General features: G+C 40.6%; 1 protein-coding gene across 1 annotated transcript in view; it reads left to right on the top strand.

Annotated features, from left to right (window-relative positions):
- The window catches only part of ITGA9 (integrin subunit alpha 9), a 332,993-nt gene that overhangs the window by 298,848 nt on the left and 12,327 nt on the right, over positions 1-21,818 (top strand). The window contains exon 27 of the mRNA XM_006124025.4: positions 8,338-8,457. Coding sequence (XP_006124087.1) covers positions 8,338-8,457 — 120 coding nt within the window. The remainder of the gene's footprint in view (positions 1-8,337; positions 8,458-21,818) is intronic.

The following is a 21,818-nucleotide window of genomic DNA, read 5'->3' as shown; positions in this document are numbered from 1 at the left end:
CTTTCTGTTGAGTATCTTAGTACTATTGTCTGGGTCAAATCCTGAGGTAATCTCTCAAATTGTTCTTAGCAGTTCTTAATCCAAAAAAAACTACTCTTGGCTCAGTGCGAATTTTGTCTGAATAAGGACTTCAGGATTTAGCAGCATAAAAATAGGACTCATACCATTCCTTCGTCAGTGACATTTCCCTCATGCACTCTATAACTGCCCTGCAGCACTACTTATTGGCCTATCTCTGGGTCTTTTTAAATCAGTTGGGTGACACTGCGTGACTTTCAGTTCTGTGGCTACATATAATTTATTAGTGTTGTAATACTTGAGATTAAATCCTAGCCCCCATTGAAGTTTACAGAGCCAGGATTTCACCCCTATATGTAACAATCTGTAAAGGTTTTGGGGATCCTTCCCAGTGATGGGCACTTTGTGAACTCAAGGGGATTACTGCTCTTTCATGCTCAAAATTTAGAAACAATTGAATTACAATGTGTGGTCTGCTGTGTTTCATTGTTATCAAAAGTTTGGAAAAAATATTGTCATTTTCCTGTCTCTGGAAGGGCTTGGGTTACAGTGATTGCAGATTTCATCCTACATGCTATGAAAAGATACACATCTTTAAACAAAAGGTTGCTGCTAGTTTCTGAGAAACTGTAACTAAAGGGGAGCATGCTTAGCATATTTTAGTAGTGTAACATCAATTTGTGATTTTAGTCTGTTCTAATGTGAATGCTATTTTCTGTCTCTCTCTGTTATTTCCATATGTCTGTTGGTTTCTCCACTGTAGTATGTTTTGGATAGGGTCATGCTGAGAGAAAAATTTAAGACATGAGGTTTGGCTCATGGTATTAATGTTTTTTTTCTTCCCTTCTCCCTCTTCTGGTGGAATGCAGCTGAGAACAATACTTGTTGCAAACCACAGTTATTTAGTTGTAACCAGAAACGGGATGGTGGGGGATACAGTTTCTTTGTCCATTCCTCTTGCTTCCTTCTTTTAAAAAAATCCCTTTCTCTCTCTCTCCTTTTGTTCTTGTTGACCACTGAATGCTGTACCATATCCATTTGGCCACAGGCTTCATCTGAGCTGCTGTTGATGGACATGCTTTGAGTCAGCTGACAGAGTTGGTATCTAGTAGTGAAAGTAGAATGTCTTTAAACACTCTATCATGCTAATTTCCATAAAGCCAATATGACTTGTTAGCTAAGACTGATTTAGGCAGTCATTCTGTCCTGATTTCATTTTTTGTGTATGAAGTTTAGCATCCAATATCACAGCTCAAACAATTTTAAACAGGAACACCATGAAACAGGAATGACGGTTTCCAAATTAGTGTACTAAATACTTATGATAACAAGTCCATTCATATGGCTTCATTAATTTCACAAACTCTCATAGATTTTCTTCAAGGGACATGCAAAATTCTAAATAAAGCCAATGAGATGGCAAGAGGCTCTCTTTTGGCAAATATTACTGAATGAATGAGAGATCTCTTTTTTTTAGACCAGTTGCATTGATTTAGTACATACCAGTTTTAAAGGCAGTATCAGGAGTTTCTTTGAGTTTTATTGGCTTCCTTCAATGTATTCCCTCTCTGATATCAATAAAGCAAATCCTCATTTTGTTCACACAAGCAGCTCCATTCAATCAAGTGAATAATGTGAACAGGATTTGGTTTTTACATAGGCTTAGTGCTTGCAATGGTAAGACTCACATCCTTTCATAATAGCTGAAACGGATGTTTATAACTAATAGTTACACTAAGGGGAGACTTGCAATCCTTGAAGGTATGTGACGCATATAGATGAGACCGGTAGAGGGCAACCTACAGTCTGCAAGCCACATGCAGCTTACTGGGTTTTTGTGTGTGGCCCACAAGACTTTTTTTTTACCATTACCCACCACACAGAGTTGCCAGATTTTGCTGGTAGTTTTTTTCCTACTGGTATTCTTAAAGTGTCAGACACTTAAAGCAAAGGCATGTGAAGTGAGGTGCAAGCTGATTGCATAAAACATTGATTGTGAGAACCATGCGCTCCCTCTGCATCCATTTAAAGTGCTGTGTGCTATGGTTCAGTAGCACATTCTGCAAATTCTAGGTATGCAAGCACATTTGGCAAAACTACCCTATCCTGGGAGATCATCTTGGTTCTGACAATCTTGTCATGCAGCCCACTCACCAGTCTAGGTTGCCCATTGCTGGATGAGACTCTTTTCTCCTCTAGAAATGTCTCTCAGAACAATAATTTTATTCATAGAAAACTGTAGTGATTGACTTGTCAGATCCAGTGACAACACCATGCAAATGTTCCTGTATAGGAGAAGGAATTCCATTATCTTTACTATAAGTATTTGGCACGTTAGGTGAATTATGACTTTGGTGCTCCCTTCCCCTCACATACGATATAGAGAAAAATGAGGAGTCTAGAGTGAAATTTTACCTTTATTTACTTGACATTAAAAATGAACAATGAATATAATGATTTTCTCTACATTGCATTAATCCTAACTCAAGTACACTGTATAGGGTAAACTGTCCAGTAGCTGACAATTTTAAAGTTTTAACCATTTTGAGTTGTACACGGTATTTTTGGATAGTGCTATGAACAGTTGCATTTCAAGTTGCAACAGTTTTTCTTCCTTTCTTCCGCTGCCAGACCCTGCCCCCGTGCAGCAAACCCAGGCGACCCTCTTTTTAAGCTATGCCATGACAAATTTTAACTGTATTTATATATACACCAGAACTCCACAATGTGAAATAAATACTATAACTCCGCTTCTGATATGGCAATAATGCACTGTTTTGCAAGTCAAATATTTGATACTTTCATTTATAAAAGATAACATATTAATATATTTTTAAACAGAGGGAGAAAATCATTTCCATCAAATTTGGTGCCTCTTAAAGCCTACATGACTGCCTAGTTTACTTATATGGTCAGTCCAGCCCTACAAATATCCCTTAACATCTTGCACTTGTCGGCTTTAAGTAGATTAGGAAACTGCCAGATCAAGACACATGAATATTCTAGTCTGCAACAAACGTAAGAAGTGTCTTCATGCTCATAGGACCTGGAGTTAGGTCTGTTATGAATAAAGATATAAGGGCGCACCCCATGAAAAACTAGATAGTTGAGTTTAATCTAGATTCAGATGGCACACGCTGTAACTTTTACTTATTAACAGGAAAGATATAAAAAGACAGATTTGGAGGAGTAACTTTGGGAGCACATCTTCTGAATAGCTAGCTAACTATTAGGTTAGCCTAAGTTAACTGATTAACCAGAATTTTAAATTCTAGTCAAATCTGCAGTACTCCTATCTCTACTGCATTCCTAAAAAGGGAAGCACAATAAATTCTGGGTACCATGCACAGTTCTACATTTGTGGATATACACATTCTTAAAAATAATATTGTTAATAATATTATTGTTAATAATATTAAGGATCTTTCACATCCCTAGATTTTAAATTTGACAATTTGAAATCATTTTTCATTTGATTAGCTTCCTCATTCTTATAGGTCCTGAATTCAGTAGTCAATTCTTTTTACAGCAAAGAATGTAAGTAAAATTTTAATTTCAAGTACATGCTTACGTATCATTAAAACCTATGGGACATAAAATATTAAAATACTTTCCTGAATTGGCGCAGTAAAGAATAAGCTTTTAAAGAGAAACTGATATCTGTTCCCCCCTTTCTGCTCACCACAATGGTAAAATATAAAATATTAATTTCGTAAAGCAAAATGTTGAACTGATAAAAGTGTTCTTGGTCAGAAGTGTTGAAAATTTAAGAGAGCAATGAAAGTGTGCAATTCTGCATTACCGGAAAGGAGAAGGATGAAATTGCTGTGAAGGAATAAGATCACTTTCTGCATGTCATCCATGCCCCCTGGGTTCAACATGTAGTATGGACAATGAAAAAGGGTTTCAGCTTAGCAGTTTCCCAGTGTACTCATTTAAAATGCCACTTTGAAAATCCATAAGTGCAGTATGAAATTTAAAAGGCAAATATAAAGATAGAAGTCCTGATACATTCTAAAGATAGTCTAGTTTTTTTCATTCCTTGGCATTTGTTGGGAGTTCACAAGTAAACTCTTAATTTACTCTGTATTTTATTGCTATTTCATATCTTTTTGGGTCAAACCTGTCCTCTTTCCCAAAATGCCCTTGTCTCCTCTACAAATAATGTATGCTTCAGGACTGTGTGGGAAGTTTCTCAGATTTGAGACCACATTACATGCTCTTAATATTAGCTGTCCTAAAGCAGTTCTGCTATTGATCTGGATGCTAATGGGAAGTCCAAAATATGTTCTCTGACAGAGTTTTCAGTGGTAAGCATTTCAAAGCAGAGAGGCAGGTTGGCACACAATAGTCATTGCCTGCCTCCAAACTCTCTATGAGAGACAAATTTCTTTCTTTTTTTATTCCCAGCTTCCCACTGTTCATTGTAATGTTCTCTTACTGATAAGGCTTCTGACATACGATGCATTATGTGTTTTTTCTTCAGCATGACCATGAATACAATAATTGTAGACTTGATCATGTCTGTGCCTATAGATCGGTTGTGGTTAGTATTGGAGGGCTTCAGAGGGATAAGTAAATTAAGATATACAACTTCCTCACTCCACTCCAAACCACAAAACCATAAAGAAGTTAGTGATAGGTTTATATCTTTAGTATTTATGGTTGATTTAGTACTAGAAGACATCAAATAATGAATAAAACAGTTATTATCCCCCACCCTCTGAGCAAGCATGGCTTTGGCTCTGAATGTGAACGTTTCTTCCAATTATCCCAGACTCACACCGGAACTAAAGGGTTTTGTACCTAGGGAGGTGAACATCATACAGTTCATTTTCCATCTCCATGAAGTCATCTGTTGAGAAAGGGTTTATTCTGATAATGATTTTTGTGACATGGACATTTGTACACTGGGAAGTGGGTAGAGAACAGGACCTAATTTTGCAGACAGCCACCCCTAAAAAGTCAGTATTTGTCAAATTTCCTACCCATCAGCATCTGTGTTAGTAATTTTTCCCTATATGTGCCGTGGGAAATAACTGTAGTATTGTCTTCTGAGCTGGTTTATATTGCTAGAGGACAGAAGCACATTGGAGCCACCATTAGAAATGAGCTACATTTGACACACTGAATAATCTTTCCAAATTGGCACAATGATATATGGAAGATATGAGGTGGCATTTTCCTAAAAACAGTTTTCATACAGGCCAAACTTACAGGAAACTCTCCATCCATCCAGACATCTTGATGTGCTTTGTGTTAGCTTTTAATGCTAAAATGTATCTATCTTTGAGGTGAAATATAATTACCAGAGAACATGGACATTATTACTACCTATTCATTATTTGCATTATTATAGTACAAAGGACCGCCGCCTTGGACCAGGACTTCGTTGTGCTAGTCGCTTGCAATTTATGTATGAAACAAGAGAAAACAGATTGATGTAGACAGAACATAGAGAAAGAAGACAAGACCACTGCAGAGTATTGCACAGATGAAGGCTGAACAATGTGATTGAGCCAAATGTTATGTTAGCGCCATGATGCTTTCTGGGAAGCCAAGAGAGGGTTACTTAGGAGCAGATCATCTCAGAACATCTTTAAATCTTTCCAGTAGTTCTTTGCTTAGCACACAAAACAACAACAACAACAACAAAAAAGGAGGGCATAGGGAAATTCCATCCTTCAGGGAGTATTTTCATATATGAAACCAAGGTTCCCTTTTCAAAATTTTAAAGTTTGGACCAGTTATTCTTATGCTCTTCACAGAGGAGGAAGGAACTGCTCATTCACATTGATTTATTTTCCTTTAAAGGAAACATTTTCTTGAATTTGGATTAGGTTTATTGATAACATAAAATATTCTACCATATGCTCTGTGACATCAAGGTCATACCCTCCATTCTATTGATTATATTATTGTTACTGCTTTAACAATGAGAAACCTAAAGAAGTTAACAGTGCACTAGAATTTCTACAATATATGAAAGAAACTAATAGTTGCCACAAAGAATGGTAAATGTCACCACTCTCTAAAATCATTGGCATTAGAAGAACTTTCAAGTGATAGTGATAGCTTGGAGTTTTTTAAATAAAAAGTTGTGTTTGTGTGTTGTTGATTTGATTTGACTTGTCATTGGGTGGTTTCCTTTTTAACCCATGTGAAATAAGGCATCTCATATTTTGAGGGAATCAGTTGCACCTACTTCCCCCGCATTCTCAAGGAACAGATTGTATTTAAAATAACAGTTCTGCATTAGCTTACCTTGTGTATGCAGTAAAGAGATGGATGGTTTCAAGGATCTAAGTTCCAGACTATATGTGAATTTTTTTTGTGGTGTAGTTGCCTGCTGAGGAAAGGCCAAGTCTTAAACTGCTGGGCCTGTGTAAGGGGTTGCCAGGTGTCTGGTATTGAACTGGACAGTTCGGTATTTTCGCCTCCTGTCTCGTAAAAAAAAATTCAGAAAATACCTAAAATGTCCAGTACTTTCTGATGTTTTCCTGGCCAGGAGGCGAAAATCCTAGGCTGTCCAGCTCAATACGGAGACAGCCTGGCAACCCTAGTGCTTACTGGGTTCCACAGGGGAACTGTCCGTCCCGGTGCAGGGAGGCAAGAGGGAGGGCGGCTGCCTGTTAGGGCCAAAAAGCCTCACCACACAGGACCACAGGATGGTAGTGGTGGTGTTTTTTGCTTACAACTCTCGGGGTCCTGGTGCAACTGGCTATGGGAAAATATTTTGAAAATGGCAGTCACCAATTAATACATTTCAGCTTCCCTCAAACATTTGTTGCTGTTCATGCAACATTCTGATCAAATAATCTGGTGGATAGATAGAATTACCAACTGATACGCAAACTGTTTTCATGGAGGGAAAAGAAATGTGTGTAAGTTTAGCTGTATTTGTATCATGTTTGTATAAATGGTACAGTCCAGTCTCATCCTGATCAGCCAGCAGAATGCTGAAGTTATTTAGCAGGACGCCATCAAGGATGGAAGGCCCCAAATTTAGCTTCTTTTTTTTTGTTTACTCGTGTATTTACTTTCTATAAATAAACTGTGTAGACACACACATGCACCATAACTGTGTCATAAATGGTGCTGTTTCAATGACAAGCAGCAGAGAAAAGGGAAGAGAAAGGCGGAGTTTGAAAAGCACCACTTTGCCCAAACCATGACTATTTCACAGGTGAAAGCATGCCGTTTATGTCCTCTTCCAATAGAAATAGCTCACATTAATCTCTTGCAATGTTAATCAATTCTAACCCTCTGTTTTCAGTTATTTCTAATTCCCAAATGTTTCCTTTCTGTCTAAATTGTTCAAGTCAACAGTTCCTAACCAAATGTGGATTTTTGAAAGTGAGCAAAAATGGTTAAGCCTGAGTTGGGGGAGGAACATTCTCTTCCCCCTTTAAAAAAAAAAAACCATTCATAGCTGTTTGAGGTTGAACTTGAGGTTAATGTGATAAACTTTGACAGGAAAGGAGCCTCCCTTGAATAAGAATCACTTCTGAGTTTTCCAGTGAAAATTGGTTTTGAGTTGCCTGAATTATAAGTCTTCGAAGTTCGCACACAGTGCAAGAGCAATACATTTTGCTTATCTAAATGCTAAGGAAGGCCATACATAGGACATATACATGGTTGACACTGCAACACAGAGAAGTATATGCAGGAGAAAGCGCACAGTAAATAAAGTCTGGGATTCTCAGGAGACCTTTCCTCATTCACCATGCATCTTTGCAGCCAGGGAATGGGTCTGCAAAGAGGAGGACCCCAGTGGATCCCCAAACTCCATATCTCATGAAATAAGTCAGTGAATGAAGCAAGGAGGAATGTTTAGCTTTCAGCAAAAACAATTTATGCATTTTAAAAAAGCATATCGGGGTTTTTATATGAAGTGTCTGGGAGGTTGGCACCATTAAAAAACGTATGAGTGAAGTGCAAAATGTGTTCAGTGTCATGGGAATTTGTACCAATAGGAGGATAATGCGTTCTTTGCAAACCTCTGTTCACTTTTAAGGCAGGTACTAGAGCAAGATCAGTATCTGGGGAAAAATGACAAAGCAGATATTTGCTAAATGATATTTACTGAGACGACAATCTAATTTTTAATAAATCTTTGTGGAAAAGAGTCTGAAAGCACAAAATTGAAGACCCATTCCATGCTTGTCATTTTAAACAGTTATGTATTTTTAATCTCAGTGTTTGTTAACATTAGAAATATGATCGGTAAAACTAAACTGCTGTGTATTTAGTAAGATGAGTACCAGGGAAAACTGTACAGCTTCCAGTTGTAAAAGATCTTTTCTAATTGCTTTGTAGGTGGTCTTTGAGGCCTTGCACAATCTGGAGCCTCGTGGTTATGTTGTGGGATGGATCATTGCAATTAGTTTGCTGGTGGGAATTCTCATCTTCCTGTTGTTGGCTGTGCTCTTATGGAAGGTAAGACATCAGACACAACACAAACACCAAGGTTAGCTGCTGGCCTTGGCATAAATAGTACATATGTCTTTCTGCATCCTGTTTATCTGTCATTTAGTATCCATTTACTCTAGTAACTAAACAGCCATCTACACCTAAAAAGCCATTAAACATCAAAAGAGTTTTCAACAAGGGAGATAAAATGGAAAACTGGCATCTTTCCTGAAAGACATTAAATATTTAAAGCTGTAATAGTGATTCCTTCCTGATACTCTTCACTTTCGCGCATTTGAATTTTAAGGTACTTTTCCCTGACTTTTTCAGAGACGTGGTGTTCATTGATTTCAATGGAAGCTACAGAGTGCTCCCCTAAAAATCAGGCCAATTTTGTTTCTTGGGGCAACAGGTTCAGTACATATCAAACAGAAATCAGCAGGTGACTATTCTTTTGGGGGAGGTAAAGACAAGGAAAGAAGAGAGAATTATGGGCAATCAGGCTTGAATTCTTCAGGATCTTCTCTCCAGCATGGTTTTAGAGGTAGAAAAGACAAAATTATTTGATGTCCCAAAGCAAGGTCAAGTGGTGGTACTTAAAAGTCAGTGTCTACCCTTCTTAAAATAGGATATGTCTATTATATCTCAAACATTATAATGTAATAAAGGTGGCCTAGATGTTGATATTTGAAGGCTGGTAGCTCTCGGCTCATCTAGACTTCGCTAGCGTGTCGAAAGAGGATATGCAAATTCCTCAAAAAATGAGGTTTACGTGGCTTTTTGATGAAGGAGGGCAGGTTCGCTGAAAAAGCTGTGTCTAAACTACATTCACTTTCAAAAGTGCTGCTTTCGAAAGTGAGATTGTAAGAAGATATGCAAATTCCCGTGGAAATTGCATATCCTCTTTCGAGACTCTAGCAGTCTGTGATACATCTGAAAGCATGAGGAACTTGAAACTTTTATTCTGTTTTCCTCTAAAAAATCCAGAAATGTAAAGGACTCTGCCAAGGTTACCAATTGGCGGGGGAGGAGAGCACACACATGAGAAGAGGATCAACATTATTTTACTGGCAGTGACAGAGTTCCAGCCACCTGATTCATGGTGTTTAACAATGTGTGTGCTACAAACTCATTCTACCAGTTGTGGCAGAGTTCTTGGGTTACAACTGAATGATGATCTAAAAAACTTGCAATTTTGTGTTAAAAACTACCCATGGATTATTTGATGGGGAGATTTAGTTTGAAATAAACGTTTGGCTGTAGTCTGAAATCTCTCTTCATGCCAAATTTGGGATACATCTGAAATATTCTCTGTGGCACAGAATGTTTAAAAATCTATAGGATAGAGATGGGAGAATAATCATCAAAACGTAGAAGTATCTGGTATGAAAGGCCTGTGGCTTGATTCTGGTGATATACAAGGCTTTAAAATAAGAACCATGGCTGCATATAATTATGTCCAGAATTCTGATTTATTGTAGTTAGAGACCTGAAAGTGAAGGTCCGTTTAGACTACACGTGGCTTCCAAAAGAAGATATGCAAATTCATCTAAAATTTGCATATTTTCTTCCATTTTTTTTTCCCAGAGGAGGCTTTTCTGATATTTGGCCTGTCTACCTGGGGCCAAATATCAGAAAAAAACCCTCTTTCGAAAACCCCCTTATTCCTCCTAAAAAGAGGTTTACAGGGGGCTTTACTGATATTTGGTCCCATGTAGACAGGCCAAATATCAGAGAAGCCTCTTCCAGGAAAAAAAATGGAAGAATATATGCAAATTCAAGCCGAATTTGCATATCTTCTTTTGGAAGCCGCTCATAGTCTAGACCTGCCCTTAGCTACTAGGGATTACAATTTTCACAATGTTCTTTCAGCATATTCCATGTTTTACCTTAAGTACCTACCAATTAGCACTCACTTGCTTAGAAGAGAGAATCAAGCTCCCTGAACCTTGTAAAAAACGACATTTGTTAGCCAATCAAATGAGTGCATAGAGAGTGCCATTTTGTTATTTGATTGCATTGAGGAACAGTGTCCTAAATGATAGCACATAGGGCAGATAGTAGTAATAATAATAATACCTAGCCCTTTATATCTAGAGGTGCCAAAGCACTTTATAAAAGAGGTCAATATCGTTATCTGTGTTTTAGGGGTGGGGAATCTAAGGCAGAGAAAGATGAAATTGCTTGCCTGAGGTCAAACGGCAGGCCATAGGCAAAGCAGGGTCCAGAACCCAAGTGTCTAGATTCCCAGTTCAACAGTTGGTCTACTAGGCCATATAGATTATTAAAGTTACGGATAAATTGGGATTTTGTTGTTTAAAAATGTGACTAAAAATTGATGCAGTTTGTAGTTTGCCTTTAATTCGGCTTTGAAACACCAATTCAGTATTAAATATTTAAACATTCATGGCAAATAGAGTAAAAAGTGACTGGCAATATTAAAATGCTGAGAGATAAAACTAACATGGGAAAACTGCATTCCTTTGAAGGGAATCTTAATTGCCTGATTGTAAAGATTTGTTAGATAAAATTGGCTTGGCACATCCTAATGCAATTCCCAAATTTTATACATTAAATCAAAACAGATTTCTATCAAGGGGTTTTTTAAAAGCATGGAGTGAAGTAATAGTTATAAGAATATGATTTGGCTCAAACATAAGTCAAAGTTTTGGGTGCATTAAAAGTTTGTCATTGTTGGGGCTGTTTTGACTGCCTGCTTCACTCAGAATAAAAGCGATTTTTATTACTGTGCAAGAGTATTGAGATGTTTTTACAGACATAATAAACTTTGTAGCATAAGATCAGCCAGTTTTTTGGTCTGGCTTCACTTCTCTGATCATTGTTTAGTATTTGATTTACACTCTATGGGTTGAATTCACCTCTGGCCTAAGTGAATGTGTGTCTATTCAAGTTCTTAGAGTAGTGCCTGCTTATTTTTATGTTGAAAATGTCCCTGTACAAGGCAGCTGTTGTAATAATTTAGGGCAGTGGCTCTGAGCCTTTCCAGACCACTGTACCCCTTTCAGAAATCTGATTTGTTTTGCGCACCCCAAACTTACACCTCACTTTCAAACTTCTTCTTTACAAAAGCAGACATAAAAATACAGAAGTGTCACAACACACTACAGGTTGGACCTCCCTGGGCTGGCACTCTCAGGATCTGAGAAGTCCCTAACCAGGGAGTTTGCTAGATCAGAGGAGGTCAACTGGCTGCCGGGCCACTCCCAGCTCCTCTCGGAGCTGTGGGGCAGGGTCTCTCCGACCACCGCCAGCCTCATTGCTCGGGGCTCTCTGGGGTTCCTGGATAGGGCCATTGCTCCGTGGCTGCCAACAGCCTCGCTGCTGCTGGGGCTCCATGGTCGCCACCAGCCTTGCTGGGGCCAGTGCTCCCTGGCTGATGCCAGGTATTTCTGGCCAGGACTGGGGTACCCAAGCCACCGCCAGAGCTCACCAGACTGGGGCTCTCCAGGGCTACTCAATCCCCATGGGATTCCTGGCTGTCTCCCACTTCCTGCCTCCAGGGATCTTTGGTCCAGCAACATCTGTGCTCTTTCTGGACTAGAGATGTTGCCGGACCAGAGTCCTAGATTTGGATGGTTCAACCTGTATTTACTGAAAACCAGCTTACTTTTCTCATTGTACCATATAATTGTAAAACTTAGTTTGTTCTGACTTTGCTAGTGCTTTTTATGTAGCCTGTTGTAAAACGAAGCAAACACTTAGGTGTTTTGGTGCACTTCCCAGAAGACCTCTGCATATCCCTAGAGGTAGGTATGCCTGTGGTTGAGAACTACTGATTTAGGGAACTGACTGCCTTCAGTTCAGGACTAGGCCAAATCCTTCTCCCTTACTCATGAGAGTATAGTAGTAAAAAAGGTTTAGTTATAGTAGTTTAAGGACAGCAGGATTTTCCCTTTTGTTTGTAAATATTTCGTTAAATGTCTGTCTAAACCCAACTCTGACTTCCTCTTTCAAGTCTCAGAGGGGTAGCCATGTTAGTCTGTAACTTTAAAAACGAGTAGTCCTGTGGCACCTTAGAGACTAACAAAAATATATAGTATCCTGAGCTTTTGTGGGCAAAACCCACTTGATATATGCCATCAAGTGCCAGTAATGCCCCCTGCCATGTATATTGGCTATACTGGACAGTCTCTGTGACAAAGGATAAATGGACACAAATCAGATACTGGAAATGGTAACACACAGAAACCTGTCTGGGCACTCAATAATGGATTTAAAAGTAGCTATTCTTCTACAAAGGAATTTCACAAGCCAGCTACAGAGAGAGATTGCGTAATTGACTTTTATATATAAATTTGACACTGTTTCCCTTGGTATGAACAAAGACTTGAACTGAATGGCTCATTATAAAACCAACTTCCTTACATTCAACACCTCCTTGACATCAAAGACTAAGTATGGGACCCTACCCTCTCACTCAGTTAGCCTCATTAGCACCAGCACTACAATCGGCAGGTACATTTTTTCCCCTCTCCCTTTGTTTTCTGTTATAAATTCGGAGAGTCCCCCTTTTTTCTCCACTCTGAAGATGATACCAAACTGATCATCAAGCTCATTTGCAGATGATACCAAACTGCTCAAGATAGTTAAGACCAAAGCAGACTGTGAAGAGCTTCAAAAAGATCTCACCAAACTAAGTACAGAGAAGAGCGACAAGAATGATTAAAGGTCTAGAGAACATGACCTATGAAGCCAGGCTTCATGAACTGGGCTTTTTTAGTTTGGAAAAAAGAAGATTAAGGGGGGACATGATAGCGGTTTTCAAATATCTAAAAGGGTGTCACAAGGAAGAAGGAGAAAATTTGTTCCTCTTGGTTTCTGAGGACAGGACAAGGAGTAATGGGCTTAAAGTGCACCAGGGGAGGTTTAGATTGGACATTAGGAAAAAATTCCTAACTGTCAGGGTGGTCAAATATTGGAATAAATTGCCAAGGGAGGTGGTGGAATCTCCCTCTCTGGAGATATTTAAGAACAGGTTAGATAGACATCTGTCAGGGATGGTGTAGGTGGAGCTTGGTCCTGCCTTGAGGGCGGGGGGCTGGACTCGATGACCTCTTGAGGTCCCTTCCAGTCCTATTATTCTATGATTCTATGATTCTAAGTGATTGGGCAACAAAATGGCAAATGAAATTTATTGTTGATAAATGTAAAGTAATGCACATTGGAAAAAATAATCCCAACTGTACATACAATATGGCGGGGACTAATTTGGCTACAACTACTCAAGAGAGAGATCTTGGAGTCATTGTGGATAGTTCTCTGAAAACATCCACTCAGTGTGCAGCGGGAGTCAAAAAAGCAAACAGAATGTTAGGAGTCATTTAAAAAGGGCTAGAGAACAAGCCAACATAAAACCATGGTATGTCCACATCTTGAATACAGGCAGTCCCCGGGTTACGTACAAGATAGAGACTGTAGGTTTGTTCTTAAGTTGAATCTGTATGTAAGTCGGAACTGGCGTCAGCCGCTGCTGAAACTGATCAGTTTCAACCGCGGCTGAATCTGGATGCCAGTTCTGACTTACATACAGATTCAACTTAAGAAACCCAGGCGTCCCCAAGTCAGCTGCTGCTGAAACTGATCAGCGGCTGATTCCAGGAAGCCTGGGGCAGAGCAACTCTGCCTCGGGCTTCCTGTAGTCAGCCGCTGGTCAGTTTCAGCAGTGGCTGACTTGGGGACACCTGGGGCAGAGCAGCTGGGGTGCTGCTGGGTTGCTCCAGTAGCGCGGCTCCTTGGCGCTACTGGAGCAACCCAGCAGCACCCCAGCTGCTTTGCCCCTGGCGTCCTGATTCAGCCGCTGCTGAAACTGACCAGAAGCGGCTGAATTAGGACGCCTGGGGCAGAGCAGCTGGGGTGCTGCCGGGTTGGTCCGGAGCGGCGCTGCGGGACCAACCCGGCAGCCCCCAGCTGCTCTACCCCAGGGGAGGCAAGAAAAGCCTGGTCTTCTGGGGGGGGCACTAGCTGCACCCCCCCCCCAGCAGACCAGGGAGACGGGGGTGGCGGGACCGCCCAAGACCTCCACGGCTTTGCTCCGTCTCCCTGGTCTGCTGACCTGGGAGACGTGGAGCAAAGCCGCAGAGCACGCAGGCAGTGGGACAGTCCAGGCGCGGCACGGCTGTCCCACTGCTGGCGTGCTCCGCGGCTTTGCTCCCCATCTCCCTGGTCTGCTGGTCAGACCAGGAAGACGGAGAGCAAAGCCTTGGAGCACGCCCACAGCGGGACAGCCCAAGCGCGCCTGGGCTGTCCTGCTGTGGGCGTGCTCCGCGGCTTTGCTCCTGTCCCCCTGATCTGCTGGGGGGGTCCAGCAAAGCCGCTGGACCCCCCCCAGCAGACCAGGGACATCCGAGCAAAGCCGCCGCCTGGGCGGCTTTGCTCGCTTGCCCGGGAGCAAAGCCGCCCAGGTGGCGGCTTTTCTCGGGTGTCCCTGGTCTGCTGGGGGGGGGTCCAGCGGCTTTGCTGGACCCCCCCCCCCAGCAGACCAGGGAGACCGGGAGAAGCTTTTCTCGCCCCGGAGGACACGGGTGGTGACCCGCCACCCGTGAGCTCCGGGGCGAGAAAAGCCCCGTTTGTAAGTGCGGATCCGACATAAGTCGGATCCACGTAAGTCGGGGACTGCCTGTACTGCGTACAGATGTGGTCACCTCATCTCAAAAAAGATATATTGGCATTGGAAAACGTTCAGAAAAGGGCAACAAAAATGATGAGGGGTTTGGAACTGGTCCCATATGAAGAGAGATTAAAAAGACTTGGACTTTTCAGCTTAGAAAAGAGGAGACTAAGGGGGAATATGATAGAGGTCTATAAAATTATGACTTGTATGGAAAAAGTGAATAAGGAAAAGTTATTTACTTATTCCCACAATATAAGAACTAGGGGTCATCAAATGAAAGTAATAGGCAGCAGGTTTAAAACTAACAAAAGGAAGTTTTTCTTAATTCAGCGCACAGTCAACCTATGGAACTCCTTTCTGAGGATGCGGTGAAGGCCAGAACTTTAACAGGGTTCAAAAAAGAGTTAGATAGATTCATGGAGGTTAGGTCTGTCAATGGCTATAAGCCAGGAAGGGTAGGAATGGTATCCTTAGCCTCTGTTTGTCTGGAAATGAATGAGAGGTGAGGGATCACATGAGGATTACCGTTGTGTTGCCTCCCTCTGGGGCATCTGGTATTGGCCGCTTTCAGCGGACAGGATACTGGGTTAGATGGACCTTTGTTCTGACCCAGTATGGCCGTTCTTATGAAGAAGTGGGTTTTGTCTATGAAAGCTGATGATATATATATCAAGAGAGAGAGAGAATATATATTTATTAGTCTCTAAGGTGCCACAGGACTACTCGTTTCCCTGTTTCAAGTTTCTTATACCCCAGTTCACCAATGCTGGAGCACTCTGTTATATTTACCACGTTATCTCCCCCTTCCAGCAGATCTCCTTCACAGTACTGCTTCTTCTCCACTGCTGCCTACATATACACACGAAATGCTTTCCTTGGCCACTTCTAGCCCAATGAGCTTTGTTATTCAGGGCCACCTGGGAGCTACTGCAAAGAAAGGGCAGCATTTCCACTCCCATGACACCTGCTGAGAGGCTTCCAGCTGGTTGGGACAAGGATATGGGTAGGGGCTGTAGCGGGAGTGGGGGATGGGGAGAGGAACCAGATCTTCTTACAGTACTGGCATACTGTTAGTTGCATGGCTGTGCTAGTACAACATTATCGTTTTCAACAGCAGGGCAGAGAGGTAGGAACAGCCAGAAATTGGGTGCTAAATCCCTGGAGTATGCCACCACTGGCAAATAATAAATTGAATGAGGTCAACTTTGCCCATATTCTGTATCTCTGTATAGTTTCCTTTAATAATAATACATTTATGATAATGTTTTAAAATGCTGTGGATTGAGGGATTTATATGATTCATTGTTGAACTGATAAAAACTAAAAGGCAAAATAAAGCCCCAATCAACATAAAATCAAAGGGCTGTATGCTCAACTAAGGCTAGAGGAAAAGTTTCATAGACCGGAGCTGTGTTGATTTACACAAAGAGTGATTTGTAAAATACAGGTGTATGGAGTTCATCACGATTACATCATTTAGTTTCTCAGGAATGCACTGGCATGTTAACAATTTTTTGTTTAATGTGATCCAGAGTGTTTCTAAACTGAGCTTATCACTATAGTATCCATGTGCCAATTTATATACATATAAGGTTACTGTTACTTTTTTTATAGCCTGTGTATTCTTAATGCATTGGAATGGGCTCTAAAACACTGTGAATGTTTCTTTTACACTCCTCTTTCTAGAACTTGGACCTCTGACAGGCAGAGAAAAGCTTTTTAGCAGAATAGTATCTCTGATCAGGCAGGGATGTCCTATTTTTCTATCTATACTCCTGTCATTAGATGGGTATTTGAGAGTTTTCCTCCCTCTACTAGAAGAGTACAGTGGAGGATATTATCTTAAGTTTTCTTTTAAGAAGATATCATCTTAAGTTGCTGAGTTGATCCTTTTGTCAATAATTCCAGCCTTTGAATTGCCTCAGTGATAGAGGCTTTTCAAATACAGAATAAATCTGAATAAAAATGTCAGGCACGTTAATTGTTTGCTTGTGCAATGGACTATAAGCTAAATGTCATATTTAGGAATTACAGTAGCTTGTTCATCCTGTGCTAAAGGACAGATTTGAAATATGAAGTTCTTTTAAAAAACTAAACAAATAGGATTTTTTAAATGTGTATATGGCTGTATTGTTTGGAGAAGCACGGGTCTTATGTCTTCTTGCTGTGACTGTATAACTCTATTGAGAAGAATGTTTAAATGATCCTGTGCAGTATCTGTAAATACATCTGAGCATTCAGAAAATATCTTAAACTGTCTAAGAATGAAGCCAACTTAAAATTCACCTAAGTGGTAGAGACTGATTGCAAACATTGGCTTCCCCTTTTGGGATGAGATTTTCCCTTATTTAGGGCCTCACGTAGTAAAAGTCTTCTTTATACAATGGGCCAAAACACACAGCTCACCGGTGCCAGAAGGAAAAACAAAACAAAACTGTGCACTTATTCTTTGCCAGTGGTTTCTCTGTATCCTGTGTTACAACTCCAGAAAACATTCTCTTTCCCTCCTTTATCTGCAGCAGAGGTACCTCGGGAAAGTAGTATTAGCTCTGCAAAGGAATAAAACTATCAATCCCTTGCAAAGGGATAAGGGAACATATAAGCATGGCACAGTGACCAGTTAGGGTCTCAATACATGGGAGAGGCCATAATTTCCAATACAGGGGAAAATACCTTTCTTACATAACCTTTCCTGCTAGAGGTTTTTCATCTAAACAGAAAAATCTTCCAAGCAGGAATCACAAGAATTATCCTTTAAATTTACAGCAACTGTAGCAGATGACCTGATGTAGACAATCCTATTTAGACTCATTGGCACTTCATATTTTTCCCCCAGCTCACCCATTTTCACATAATTGAGAACGAAACAATAATTATAATGACAGTATTTTAAAATTAAAAGGCCATTGGAAAATCTGTGCTGACACTGGAAACCTTTGTATAACTGGGGTTTAAATAAACAGGAGAGATGACCTAACAAGCTTCAAAGTCTCTGATTAGGTTCTCCTGACTGGGAGCACAGATATCAAAGTACATAAAGATTTCATTCCATAGAGATGTAAATGTATCCACCCATCAGAGAAATTTGCCTTTGATTTCATCTACAGATTTTTCCATTTTCCTTTTTGCGTCAGTGGAGTCTGTCCACATTTTTAGACAACATAAAATATTCCCTCCCTTTTCCACCACGTCAGACACAAGCTCCTTATCTTTGTTTTCAAGTTCCTTCAACATTTACCTGTTCCATCACCATCAGATCAGCCTATATATGATGCTCCTGTTTTCTGCCTTTGTTCTGCCACCAGCGACAGCCTCACTTGCCTGCTTCTTCACTTCCCCATCAAGTATTTATCTGGTAACTTCCTTGCTTCCCACTATAGATAAGTAAAACTCATCAAAATTGCAAAATGTGCCACCTTGACCCCTTGTAAATCCAACCTCTGCTATATGCCTAAAAATTACTACCAGCTGGCAATGGTTGGACAAGTGATAAGCTGTGTGTGACATCTATTTTTCTATTAAACTCTGTTCATTTTGTTACATTATCCTCTCACTCACTCTTGCCCCATTTGTCTACTTGGTCCATGCATCAGATCCTGTTTGATGTCAGCTATGAGATGTCTGAGGCAGGAATTGTCTTCTTCCTTGGCACAATGGGCCTTGATTTGGCTCCCTAAGAGCCGTTGTTGTTGTAGTAGTAGTAGCAGTAGTAGTAATTAATAATATAATATGAGACGTGATTACCTTTTAAATGTAAAACCCAAACCCTATACAGTAAAACTTCAATAGTCCGGCATCCAATAGTCCGGCTTCAAAATGGCAAGAGCCTAGTGAGTGAGCTTCGGCAAAAAATGAGTCACAAGGTAACAGCGGCAGCAGCTGAACTGAGCAAAAAGGGTAAAAAAGGCTTAAAAAAACAAAACATTACAGTATACTGTATATAGTATGTACAATAAAAAGGGTTAAGAACACTTTGTATACAGTATATATATATAACCAGTTTATAGTACCTCCTGATAGTCCGGCACCACCTAGGTCCCATAGGTTCCGGATTATCGGAAGTCTACTGTAATTTGAACCTGAATTTCCTCCAGTTTGACTTGATAAAATGTTGTTTGACATTATGTATGGACCTTTTAGGAATGGCATCATTGGAGTGGTTGCTTTTAGGAGTTGAGTGAAACTTGTCCCAGCAGAAGGCCCATACATCTCTTGAATTCCACTTTAGCCATGTGTGGTGGGGTCATCAGCCCCATCCCCTTTAACTCCAAGGCCTGGTCCTTTAACTGCAGGCCCAGTGGCCTAGTCCTTTAGATGCAAACCCAGCAGCCTAGTCTTTTATGGGATCCCCTCGTTGTCCAGGATCTGGGAGGAAGTGGTAGGGGGGCCCGGGCCCTATCAGTGGCAGGTGGTTCCCACCACTGGCTCAGTGGGGAATTCTCTGGTCCCCACCCTGGGTTGCTTCCTACCCCCTCGCCCAGTCTGACAGCGGTCCCGCCTGTGGATGTGGGACCGGCTACAGCAGCAACATCGGCAGGTGTGGCTTGGGGGACAGCAGTGGCTGGGGCAGTGATGTCTTTGGGGGGCTGCATAGCACAGCCGATGTTGCGTTCTGGCTCGTCTCGGAGACAACAGCGGCAGGGGTAACTGGTCCAGCGCCTCTTGGTCCAGCTACAACGGCTTTGGCTCTGGTGTCTGAAGAGGAACTCCTTCCCCTCCAGTGGCCTTCCCCAACTGAGCAGCCCTGCAGTCTTTTATACCGGGACTGCAATGCGAGCATGCAGGGGAGGGGCATATTCTACCCAATAGGCAGGCTCTCTGCCCCAATGTTCAATGCGGGGCTGGCCCGCCCTATCACACCATGAGAATAGTGAGTTTCTTCCAGTGTTGGCAAAACCTTCCTGAAATCATAGTTCATATTCTGGCATTCTGTGAGATAGATTGTTCGGGTGGCATGGGTATACTGTGTATATGAATTTTGATCAGATTCTAGAAACCACTTTAGATGTGGTCTTTGTGGCACTCTTTATACAAGTAGAAAGTTCTAATGTCTTGGCCAAAAGTTCCCCATTCCCTAATATTGGTCTGTGTGTCATGTACTATTTGCCTACAATCATTATTTGATAGGTGGCTGCATTTTAGGAGTGGCATATGCATAGAGGTTGTGAAATACATGTTATCTTTGGGGATAAAATGCACAATATAAATATAATAAAATAATACTATGGATAGCTGTTTTGCTGACCTCAGGATCCCCTAAAAGAGAGATGAGCTCACCAAGCTATTTCTGTATGTCAGAAACATAGCTTTCATCCTGGCACCTATCAACAAGTTTAATCCCCTGACAAAAGAAAATGTCTTTGTGATTCATAAAGTTTCTTTAATAACAAAAAAAATCATCATTCTTAAGAGCCCAAATTAAAAACAGAGAGATGTGCAGATTTAAAAGTTGCAAATAAATGTATATGATTCTAAGATTCCCAGACACCAGAAAGAAACATGCATATTTGTTGGAATTCATGGTCATCCCTCAGAATCAGATGCTTGAAAATAGGGAGATATATTTTGTTTAGTCTACATCCTCGTTCTTAGTGTGGTGTTATAAGGGGAAATGCTATGTAATGACTTGCTCTAAATCAAAGCCCTTTCTTCTGGTTCAGCTAAGCACACACAAGGAACTTATGCTGATAATTGTGGACATTATACAACTTCCAGTCAAATATTTTTGGCAGGTCAAGTATATCAGAATACAATTGTATAGTCATTTTTATTGAATCCAGCAACAACCTTTAAAGTTTAGCCAGGGTTTGGTTTTAAAACAAAGCCAAAAATCTTTACAGAGGTTTTCTTTCTCTTTTAGAGAGGAGATGGGGATTGAGATACATCTTTAATATATCACTATTTCAGGAAAGATAGGGCATTTAGCTACCCTTGTGTTCCTACTGAGATTTAAGAAATCTGAATTTAGAAGCAGCTTGTCCAAACATATTGGCCATAAGTACACAGCCTGTTCTTCTTTTCCTTCTCCGAGAATGGGAAAATGAGATGTACTCTTGTTGTTGACCACATTCATTTTAGTAGTTTTTAAACCATAAACTACTTTGTAGAATTATATAATAGAAGATCCAACCTCTACAGTATTAAAAAAAGTTTGAGATGTTTGATATTGGTTAATAGACTTTTTTATTCAAATTATAGTATTTTAGTATGTATTTTCATGCAAATTGCTCCACACAATCACTGTCCTACAAGAATCTTAAATGAGTAAGTCATGAGTTCGTTTCTTCAATACACTAAGATTATAAGCACAGTCAACTTGTTGCTTGGCACTTAAGATTCTGCCAATGATTAGTTATTGTTTCAAATTATCCCCACTTCCTAAGCATATTAGTTATAATGTAGGAGGGATCTATTGTGAAAGGTTAGGTGAAATGAATTCTAGTTTCATATCAATTCCATTTGAGGCAATTAATTCTTTTGTGGTAGAGAGTATCCAAAATATGATCCTGATCCTACAAAGTTTATTCATTTCACTAATACTTCTAAGTAGGTAGGCCCTCTGAAGTCAGTGGGACTACCCATGTGAGTAAGGACACCTTCTATGACTAAGGATTGAAGAGCAGGTTCTTTAATGTCACCCCTTTGCAAAAGCTAGCACAAGGCCATATCCCATACGTGATCATAGAAACATAGAGCTGGAAGTGATTTGTAAAGTCATCTAGTCCAGCACCTATGATGAGACAAAATATGCCTAGAC

This window comes from Pelodiscus sinensis, chromosome 2 (assembly GCF_049634645.1).
Source record: "Pelodiscus sinensis isolate JC-2024 chromosome 2, ASM4963464v1, whole genome shotgun sequence".
NCBI lineage: Eukaryota > Metazoa > Chordata > Testudines > Trionychidae > Pelodiscus > Pelodiscus sinensis.
Note: the sequence above shows the minus strand (reverse complement) of the source record. Positions and strands in the feature narration are given on the sequence as shown.